Source organism: Hakea prostrata, chromosome 1 (genome assembly GCF_041222555.1).
Source record: "Hakea prostrata isolate BN-2017 chromosome 1, UWA_Hpros_2, whole genome shotgun sequence".
In the NCBI taxonomy this organism is placed as follows: domain Eukaryota; kingdom Viridiplantae; phylum Streptophyta; class Magnoliopsida; order Proteales; family Proteaceae; genus Hakea; species Hakea prostrata.
The window spans coordinates 79,909,533-79,920,749 of record NC_142600.1 but is presented as its reverse complement, the minus strand read 5'-3'; the positions used below and the strand labels follow the sequence as shown (position 1 = coordinate 79,920,749).

Below are 11,217 nucleotides of genomic sequence, written 5' to 3'. Positions count from 1 at the left end.
GAACAAGGTGGGCTTAGGTTTCTTGGTAAGAAATGATCATGGTCATGTTCTATTTGCAGTGTCTACCTAAAGTAAAGCAAGTTCCATTCGGTTACAATGGGGCAAGCCTTATCTATAAGGACAAGGATGTTATATGTGTTTGGCGAAGGATCTTAGAAGTGTGGTTTTAGAATCTGATTGTAAAAATGTTATTGAGTTCATCTCTAAGTCCAACACTTCCCCTCCCAACTCTAATGTTTTTAAAATCATATCTAGAATTGTATTGATCTACACCAAAGAGGGTGCCAAGGCTTCTGTAGCCAAATCGTAAGCTCTTTTGCCTTCTGCACTCATTTGTGAAGATGATACACTCAACCATGTGTACATGTAGTTCCTGAATTCCTCCCATAAGAAAATATACCAGAACTAGATTGATAGCTAGCAGAAGACTACTCTTTTTGAACCCGAGTTCTGTTAATCCAATCTGAGACTCCATTGACATCAATGAGATCTTCCTTCATCCAAATATATTCAGGATATATACAAATATACAAATCACCACATCCACACCATACATCATCCATGAGGACCATGACAACCCAAAAAAAACACACTTCTTAATTACAAGAAGGAATCTAGAAAGTACATATATATACAAGACAACAAACACTACCCAATTCCCACTCTCCTGTAGTTCAATTTTCATAGACTAAATTTTATCTTGCTGGTTCCATTTAACTATGTGTTGCATGTCATTTTCACTAGAACGAAGGTAGCACAAACCCCATGGTCCATCCAAGGAACAACCCAGCACCAGCAAGACCCAGACCCAGACCAAGTGCAAAAGCAACAGCATACTTACTGATGTCGCATTTCAGTGCACCTTGCTTCTGCTCCGCAGCTTTGCGCTGATGCTTCCTCAGTTGTCTGCCTTTGTATGGCATCCAAGGTAGGACCAATGGAAAAAGAGTGGAGATTGATTGGTCCTTGTTCTTAAGCTGGTGGCAGAGGGCCTCCAGTTGCAGCAGTTTGAACCACTGTTTGTAAGCAAATAAGTGCGATGCTTGTATGAACAAGAGCTTGATCGTGTGTTCGTTCTCTGTGTATGCCTTCTGGGCTGCCTTCTCAGCTTCCCTTGCCCGAGTTTGGGAATGGCAAAGTGCTTCCAACAGTTGAGCCTTGCTTGGTTCACTCTTAGAGAGGTGGCAGGGATCTGTTGGTTCCTTGTTGGCTCCAGCATAGCCATTGTTGCTGCGGGAAGTCATCAGAGATGTCAAAAGATATTCTGAATAGCAACATCACCCATGCTTCATGCTTGTGGAATATGAGTAAACAATAAACCTCATGCTGGACTTGACCTTCTCATGAGTTATAACTAAAATCCACACTTTATGCTGGACTAGGGCTTTAACAGTATAATGGAAGAACCTGGGATTCATACAGCTGATCCCAAGCACTAGGGTATGCTTTAGTTTCCTAAATGGTTAAGCTTCTAATGAATCTAGTTGGCTAGTTAATCACCTGAGGCCCAACAGTCTGTAATACTCTTCGGATAGTGGACAAGTATTTCTTCAGAGCTAGGCTGATGCTCATCACTCACAGCTAGGGTTCCCACCTTCACAAGTCACTTTCCTTCATGACTGCACCACAGAGTAAAACAGGATCCCGGCCATTTGTGGTAATACTCATTTGGTGCACAAGGCCTCAGCATTTACCTAGTTTCTCTTATCTCCAAGATAATACAAGATAAATCAATAACATTTTTAGCATGCAGCCACAATTTAGGCTGACAAATAGGTCCAAAAGTAAGGTTGGGAGTTAGCCAACAAATGCCACATGCATTGAGGTATAAAACATGCCTTGTTTAGGGATCTACAGCATGTAAAATTAGACAAAAATATCAGCCGTTGAAATCCAAAGAAATATATAAAATTGGACTAATTGCCAAACAGGATCTTGCCCAGGTTTTTCATGAATTTCAAGAGGGGTTTTTCAAGTTGATTATTTTTCAGAGAATAAAAACCAGCAAGTCAACAAATTTGGTTGGGAAGAGGGGGTGCGGGGGATGAAATCAAGAGCAAAAGTTTAAATGAGATATATCCATAAATATGATTTAGAAGAACTAAAATGTGAGCTTATAGAAAAGCATGAACATAATTCTAACAAGATGATGAAACATAACACTCTTTCTCTGTACACAATTTATCTTAAAATACTTTTTTTTAGGGATAATTACTATTGCCCCCTTATACTTTGGTTTTATTACTAATCAAACCCCCTTCTTTGTGAAATTACTATTGCCCCCCTCAATTCTAAAGGTGTTAAGTGGCTGTTAACATCAAATATGAAATGTCTATTTTGCCCTTAAAATTAAGAAGTAAAAAATATAGCATTACCCTCATTTATAGAAACTATATTGCATGTCAATTATATCCTTAAAATCTTATATTTTAGAATTAGTTTTGGATTTGGTGGGACCACATACTTATGATTGTTGAAACTTTCACATTCCACTTAAATTTTTCATAATCACCATGATGGAAGTTTTACAAACAAATTAACATATAAGATCTAATTGATAGAAAATTTGGTAACATACATAATGGTCAGCATATATTATGTGATTTTCAATTTTCAGCTTTGAATTAAATTTTATATTTCTTAATATTTTAGTTTCTATTTAATTACATCTTTCCTTTATTTGGTGATTTATTTTAGAGAAAAAAAATCACATCTTTCCTTTATTTGGTGGTTTCTTTTTAAAAAATAAAAGTGAATTAAAGTTAATTTTTTCGTATTAATGGTGGTATTATAACTTGAAAAAAGAGAAAATAAGCAAAAAATTGCAAGGTTATTTTTGGGATTTTGAAAAAATATATAGATGCCACATCATCAGTAAACTAACGAAGCTTAACAATAGGGGGGCATTAGTAATTGCTGACAAAGTTAAAGGTTGGAATAGTAATTTTAAAAAGTACAAGGGATAAACTAGTAATAAAATCGAAGTAAAGGGGGGCAACAGTAATTATCCCTTTTTTTTTTTATCATTGCATGGATATTCCAGCTGACGGGCTTATAAGATTGGCATAGACATGAAGCACTGGAGTGTGCTGTGAAATTCACCTATGGACCACTGAATATCATTAAATGGTCCAGGTTATTACAAGAATTTAATATGAATTATCTCTTGTGTGTGTATCAGGAAGCAGCCATGTAGAATAATACTTGTACGTAATCAACTTGGGCCATCTGAACTAAAAGGAAAAACACCAAATGAACAAATTTAAAAATAGTCTTCTAGGAAATAACAGCCAAATCAGTACCTGAAGAGTCTTTCTGAGTCATAGGTTAAGTTGCCTGATTCACAATATTTTGTTTGGTTGCTATCCGCACTTCCTGAAGTACAAGTACCTTGGGAGCAGTCACCTGTCTTGGGGAGAACAATATTCATTTTCTGATCTAATGATGAAGAGAAAATGCCTCCATTGTCAGAACTTTCTGAACAATTAAATGGGCCTCGGCTAACATGCATTGTGTGGGGCTGTGGAAGATCACAATTCTCAATAAGCTCCAGTGACTTTTGTGCAACCAAAGAAACTAACTCATTTTTATCCACAACGCGCCACCATGGCTCAGTGTTGTTGGCTATCATCCAAGGGGAATCCAAGTCAGAGCAAACCTTCTTGGATGGCTCTGAGAATAGGCCAGGATTCAAGCTCTCAAGTTCCTGGTTTCCACACCAGTAATCTCCTATGTCCTTAAATTCTTCTGGGACTTGTTTTCTGTGAGTGCCCACAGCCTTAAGCTGGTTTATTTTGGACTTCTCATCATGCATCATACAGGTGACAGGGGCCAGCTCCAGTGGGTCAAGATAAGATCCAGAATTTTTGTTGCTATCAATGTGGACATATTCTTCTTCACTGGATGGGTGGCTCCCACCAAATTTGGGGGCCTTTTGTACCACCCCATCTCTCAAAACTTCTAGTTCAGCCTCCGAGGCGATCAACTGCTCATGTGTGAAATCCTTCTGGTATGCAACATTGGGTTGCCCCTGAAGCCACCATTTTGTGTCAAGATTGGAATTTGAGGAGTCCCATTTAAGAGGAATGAACCCCTCTGAGGGATGATCTTGCACATTTGGAAAATCACCAGGTTCCATATCAGACTGTGGCTTGAGAGTTGAAGACGATGAGGGGCAGCAAGCTAACACCGGTGCTCTCTTGGCATCTTCTTGGACAAAACAGCGGTTAGCCATGCGCTGCCAAGCAGCCCTTGCTTCTGCTGCAGCCATCAGTTCCTTACTTCCTGGTACAATTCACTGTGGTAAAAGAAGAACTGTTAAATGCATATGGTTGATCAGATAATGAACTACTAGGCATAACTTGGAAATATATATTGAATATCTGGACGAAAAACTGTTAAAATGAACACCAAGATATAGTGAATCGAAATTGAAGCAAAACGAAAATACACAGAGATTTAACATGGTTCATAGACTAATACGCTGTGCTACGTCTACAGCAAAGAGGAAGAACTTTTCACTACGTAGAAGAAAAAAAGGATGGGGATCTCACAACCAATCAGGTAAATAGGTCAATCCGTTGGGTCGGTCGTACCTTACCGTGAGGACATAGCCCTCACATCCCCTCCATATACCAAAAAATGAGTCATTTGGTTCACCCACCAAAATATGTTGGTCCATGTCCATCCTTGAAGTCGGGTACAAGAATTCAGGTCACAACATAACAAAAACCTGACTGTGGACGAAATTTGAAACCAAAATTAATATTTCAATTGATCGTGAGTAGCCTCTTAGAATCTTAAGAATTATAATCCACTCTAACACCACTGGATGAAAAAGAAATGGGGTATGGCGCATTGGTTTAATAATTCAAAACTGCCAACACAGTATGGAGTCCAAAAAGTTACAGTTCCCAGAATGATTCTCTAATTTGACCTGAAACTAAAGTTTAACATCTCTTCTCCTCAACAAATGAATTGTTTTCATTACATTAAGTACTGTATACCACAAAAATTACACATTAAGTACTAGATAAAGACTCAATGTAGGATGTTGAGATGGATGATTGGCAAAACTAGGAAGGATTAAGGAACAATAGTATTAAAGCTGGTTAGGAAGTGGTTCCCACACATGATAAGCTATGAGAAAGTCGCTTGAGACGGCATTGTCATGTACAACAGAGTCCTTTGAATGTAGTATCAATGAAGTAGTTGATCCAGATTAAAAGAACTAAAAGAACCAAAGGTAGACCTAAAATGACCTTAAAGAAGTGGCGATGAGAGACATTTGTGGGCCTTGTATTAAGCATGACCTCAAGAAGAACTGATTGGAGGCACAAATCCACATAGCTGACCCCATTTAGTAGGGATATGGCTAAGTAGTTATTGTATAAATATTAAGTACTAGCTTCTTTGGTGTCTTCATCTATTCCAAATCAAACAATTATCTTTGGACTACAAAACCTTACAGAATCAGAATCCTTGAACATTCATTTTCATGTAAAGTGAAAAGTTGGCACTCTAAGTCATCTGAGGTATGTGCAAATATGTCTCATGCTAGAAATATTTTGCCAAAATTATGAACGCACACATTAGAAGTGCCATAACTCATAAAGGACAAACAAATAAAACATGCGCAAAACAATGTACTGTGAAAAACAGGAAGCAGTTACCTTTTTTTAGCTCTTTTCCAATAGAGCACCCCTGAATTATTTTTCCTCTAGATCCCTGTCGTTGAATCTCTACACCTCCCAAATAAGGAAACAGAAACCAGATGATAAACCAGAATAGGTCACAAAGTTAAAAAGGGGATGATAGGTACAACCACAAAGACCCTCACAAAGATCAATAGGCTCATCTAGGTCATAAGGGACAGAAACAGAAGTAGTGTTACCCTGATGTAGGACCAGCAGACAAAGACAAAGAGGCAGTGATTCGTGACAAGGGGGCAGGTGGAAATTTTTTCTGAAAAGGGCATTTCCACAAAACACCAATCTAACCTGAGTTTAAATCACATGCTAAACTGAAAGCTTTCATGAGGAAGAAGGCAGCAGCAGCAGCAGCCCACACACAAATTTATAAAAGTCTGAGTTGGTGGTATCCCCCCCATAGTTTGGCCTATTTACGATATGGTCATTAGCCTAACATTCTAAACAGCTCGGAAATTACTTGCCTAGGCCATGGACACGCCCACTCAAAATCATGAAGCATGCAAACTACCATAGAATTTAAAACCTAAACTGCCACATAATTAGAAAAAATGAAAATAAATCTGAATATTAAAACTAGTACTGCATGTTCTTCTTCTTTCAGATGTAGGTCATTGGATCTGCATCAGAAACATTTTGCAATATACTATACAGAAGCTGTTGACGAATAAGTTTATTTTCTTTGCTATTCAAAAGCTGATCTCCCTGCAAAACAGGATGCCCTACAGCAATGTTTTAAATAAAAAAAGAGTAATTTACATGCACACCCTTGAAAAATAGGCTCCTCACATGTACCCTTTCCTATCTTGTTAAGAAAGAGATTTTTTTAACCACAAAAAAAGAAAAGAAAGAGATGTTTTTCAAGTGGGTGCACATAAATCACACCCACATAGAAGGGAACAACTCCCTCTTTGGCCATAAAGAAAAAGTAGTTTATACTGTACTAACATCTAATTTCACCACCTAGGAATGCTTTTTAGGTTTGAGTTCTCTAGTTTTACCTTCCCTATCCCTATTGAAGAATATACCTACACACTCTAGTCTCTAATATCTTGTTTCTCCTGTCCCACATTTATCTTTCACTTCCTCAGAGCTCCTCTTTAACCTTGAAAATTTCTTCCCTGACAAACTAAAAGAGGAATACAAGGTTTTCTATATCTTTCATGGATCAATTCTGCTACCAGCAATAGTTATGCTCATAAACTCTTTGGAGGTACCAGGATATTGGCCTGCAAAATATCAGCACTATGACTAATAGAACGAAGACTACTTAATCAGAATGCACAGAAGGCTATTTGGATCCAAGGAACCAAATCAATAAAACAATGTCCATGAGTTCCACAAAGCAAGAAACAACAGACATTTACTGCATGATTAACCCAAATGCTTACTTCAAGATATTGGAACAATTGCAACCAAGATTCCAAAACTACATCAAGATTAAGCATGCTGGGCGAGGCATATGCCTTCAGGTGTAAAAGTTGATGCAGGCTGGAAATGCAAGATCTGTCTCAGTATTGGTATTCAATGTTTCTCTATGCATTTTTCCCTATATCAACCTCTGTGCTTGTATTCCTAGCCTCGATATAACAACCTGATGCAGTACAGACAGGATCAGCTCCAATTCTGGGGTGCAGGAAATCTCAAAAGCCTCCATTAACAAGTAAAATACTTAAGAAGAAACGTCTCCTTCACTAGATAGCATAGAAAGGACATACCCACCACCGAAGAATCTGGGGAGGGTCATAGACTCATAATGCATGTAGTGATTCCCCCGTTTTCAGAAAGAGGCTGTTTCTAAGATTGAACCGCTGACTAATGGTCACAATGGAGCAAGCTTGCCATTGAACTAATTCTTGTCTTCACTAGATAGCATATTTAAAGAAATTGCAAAACCAAGTGAAAGCACAGGTTGCAAGCTACATTAACAACCTCTTCTGATGGATCTGTTGCAGGAGTTCAGATGCTGGGGCAACAAATCAAGTTTAGCAGCAGATTCATAAACCAGAGGGTGATCACTCAAAATGATCAAATGTCTTTTTCTTTTTCTTTTTTCGTGAGAGTTAAATGTCTGTTACAAAGTTATTAAACATTCTTCAGGAATGCCCCCAACAATAGTAAGGGCATCAGAAGTTCATGTTTTAGGCTTTTTCAATTTTATTGGTCGAAAAATTGACCGGAGTGCTTGTGGCTGATCAGAACTCCCAATGAAATCCCAGCATCCAATTCAGTAGTGTAACCAACACAAAGTCAAACTCCACTTGGAAATATTAATATTACAGTTAAGAGGTTCACTTTATTTTATCCATTAAAAAAATAAAGAAAACTAGAATCCTAGGTCAGGGAAGGTCAGATTCAGAGGATCCAACATGCAGTGGAATCAATCTGCTTCGAAAGAGAAGGCTATAAAACCCAAATAAGATTTACACACCCACACACATATATGGATCAAAATCTAAACTTCACCATCAAATCCCCGAACCCAGAAGACCCAATACCCAAATGAGGGGGAAAAAAATTGCAAACACACACAAAACCGCAGTCTACCAGCTCCAATGCCAGAACACTACCCATAGGGCATTAGAGAAGAAAACCGCCCATGCCTCTTTAAATTACCCACCAGAGTCACTGAAGATAAGCAAAACCACCGAAACAAGAAAGTGAATCACATATGCAAATCCAACACAGCCAACAAGAAAAATATACAACTGAAAAAACAGAGGGGACAAGAGATACTGAAGCAAGAATAAAGAGTTGGAGTTTAACATATCCCAAAATCGAACTATGAAACATAGACAAATTCAAGATGACTATTGAGGAGGAAATACCTGACCAAAAACATTCTTCCCTTCTGAGAAATTAATTCATGCAAAAAGATTGAATGCTTAGATTCCTAAGAATCCAAGAAGACGAGCAAATCATATTAGCTTGATTTCCACAGCTTGCAAGTTTAAGTGATCTGAGATCCAAAGAAAAATCCACCAGGAAGGCAAATGAGAAAGGACGAAGAATCTTATGCTACATGGATAACTACCCTTATTACATATATCATAATATTTTTGAATTCTATTAAGATTTTTCATTAGTTGCCACTTGCCAGAGAAAACAGCCGAAATAGCTATGCTTTCATCAAATGTGGCAATTTCCATTTCCAAAATAAAAAAAAAAGTATCTCTCAACCACCCGTCTTCCTCTCTACGATATTTCCATTATTGTATTATAGGTTTTGTCGCGTTAGTTTTGACGTTAATATTGTAAAAAAAAATATTTCTCGGAATCGCGATTATGGATATAGAGAAATCAATTTGAGGGAGACTTACCCACACAGCCAGGTGTGCGACGCTGGTCGAACACCGGTTTATAAAAAACCGGGGTTGGCAAACCAAAAGAGAAATCAATTTGAATTATCCAATTTTCAATAAAATAACACTATTAGCATAATTGGGTTTTATTTGTTTAGAAGAAAACAATAAATAAAAAAGGGTAAATATCACTTACCTCCCCTCTTAGTTTGACAAATAGTACTTACACCCCCTCTTAATTGGATAATATCATTTACCTCCCCTCTTACCTAGCAAATATATCAAACACCTCCCCTCTATTAATTTTCTCGGTTAAATTTAACTTTTACCGTTAAATATTTTTCTAAAATCCCAAACTACCCTTGGCTAATTTTATTTTATTTTTTCATTTTAAACCCTAAATTACCGTAATCAGTTAATCACCCTAATAGTTAAAATACTAAATCACTCTCAATTAAAATAATTGTTAAAAACCAAAACACCATAGTTAAAATCAAAATTACCTTTAATTATTAAAAGCCCAATATACCCTCTCTTTTTTTAAAAATTGATCAAACAATTAAAAAAAACCCAAAATAGTAGTACGTGTTTAATTTGATCAACATACCCTTGTTTTTTTTTAATTGCATTTTTTATTTTACTTGATAGTAGTATGTGTTTTTTTAATTGTTTGATAAAAAAAAATTTAAAAGGTATGTTGGGCTTTTAATAATTAAAGATAATTTAGGTTTTCACTATGGTGTTTTGGTTTTTAATAATTATTTTAATTGAGGGTAATTTAGTAGTTTAACTGTTAGGTGATTATGATAATTTAGGGTTTAAAATAAAAAAATACTTTTAGCCAAGGGTAGTTTGGTGTTTTAGAAAAATATTTAACGGTAAAAGCTAAATTTAACCGAAAAAGTTAACAAATGTGAGGTGTTTGATATATTTGCTAGGTAAGAGGGGAGGTAAGTGAAATTATCCAACTAAGAGGGGGTGTCAGTGCTATTTGTCTAGCTAAGAGGGGAGGTAAGTGATATTTACCCATAAAAAAAATACTCATGCTTTACTAGAAATCATGAAAATGCAATAATCGAAGAAAAAAAAAGAAGTGGTTGCATATGGTAGAGGAAGACGAAGACGAGTCAAACATAAGGTTTTCGAAAATATTATTGTCTTTTGAAAAGTTTTATTTATTTACATTAAAACTTAACTTTCATTTTTTAATAATAGAGGGTGTCACTCTATATTTTCCTTTATAAGAGGTCTAATTGATAAATTTGACATATAATTCAAGGGATAGCATTAAAGAATTAATGTAGGGGTGGCACTGAACATTTTCTTAAAATATATTGGAGGTGGGGTTATTAAATATACCCTGAGGCCCTAGTCATTGCAACAAAAACCAATGGGCCCCACAGGTGAAAAAATAAGTTTCTTTTTCAAAATGTGTTTAGCTTTTGTGGTTGGGAAGCCGTCGGGAGCACTCTGTGCTCTCCCAATGGGTAGCTGATCCCGACTCGATTTCAACCCCCCTAGCAAGGCTTTTTCAAGATAAATTCAAATGCAGCCGTGAAGAAAAAAAGCCCATAAGGCGATCTGAGTCTTTAGTGTTTAGATTAGGAATCATGCTTGGCCTCAATTAAGGCAACCTTAGAGCCATCCCAATACAACTTCCCCTTAGAGGGTGAAGCCAAGGCTATAAGGGCAGGTCTTCCATATACCTTAACTGAAAGAATAGACAAAGTCATCAGAGTCCGGTTGTAATTCTTTGATTAAGCTAGTTAAGCAAGCCCCTTTGCAGCCCAGCTAGAGGTTAGACCCCATAGTGGCAAACATTGTTCATTTAGCTCCTTATTTATTGTGGCTTCTCTTGTATTCCTAGGTTGGTCAAGGTGGCAACAAACAACCTAGCTAAAGAGAATAGTTATTTTCAAGCACGACCTATTGGCCGATTGGCCTATTTCCACTGTGTGCTTGGTGGGAATTTTATTCTTGTAGATGTGTGACACATATTTATAAGTCACATCAAAAGATTATAATTAAATTTAAATAAAATTTTATTTTGTATTTTTAATTTTTTTTATCTTGTAAATCTAATCGGAACCTATTGATGTGATGTAATGACATATATCACATATCCACAGAGAAATGATGGTGGATAAAAATCCAGTTGGTGGAGTTATGTACCCCATTTCCTTTGTTTTGCTCAAGTAGAAACCTTT

The 11,217-nt window shown here is 36.8% G+C and overlaps 1 protein-coding gene across 3 annotated transcripts; it reads right to left on the bottom strand.

Moving 5' to 3' along the window:
• Positions 1-387: 387 nt before the first annotated feature.
• On the bottom strand, positions 388-8,805 carry LOC149030381 (uncharacterized). 3 transcript variants are annotated; one of them, XM_089142677.1, is made up of 4 exons: positions 8,537-8,805; positions 7,100-7,302; positions 3,303-4,297; positions 388-1,230 (listed from the first exon to the last, which is right to left on the bottom strand). In XM_089142677.1, exons 3-4 carry the CDS (start codon positions 4,268-4,270, stop codon positions 741-743), a joined length of 1,458 nt encoding a protein of 485 aa, XP_088998803.1. In that variant the 5' UTR covers positions 4,271-4,297; positions 7,100-7,302; positions 8,537-8,805; the 3' UTR covers positions 388-740. The 3 variants fall into 3 exon arrangements, with proteins under 3 accessions (XP_088998803.1, XP_088998804.1, XP_088998802.1); XM_089142678.1 differs by lacking the exon at positions 7,100-7,302 and adding an exon at positions 5,673-5,741; XM_089142676.1 differs by lacking the exon at positions 7,100-7,302.
• Positions 8,806-11,217: the final 2,412 nt, after the last annotated feature.

Bases quoted from the DNA above. Each gene is read 5' to 3' on its own strand.
- LOC149030381 (XM_089142677.1), bottom strand. From the start codon at position 4,270: ATGGCTGCAGCAGAAGCAAGGGCTGCTTGGCAGCGCATGGCTAACCGC. The intron at 1,231-3,302 runs GTACTGATTTGG...GACTTCCCGCAG, and splicing joins GACTCAGAAAGACTCTTCAG to CAACAATGGCTATGCTGGAG.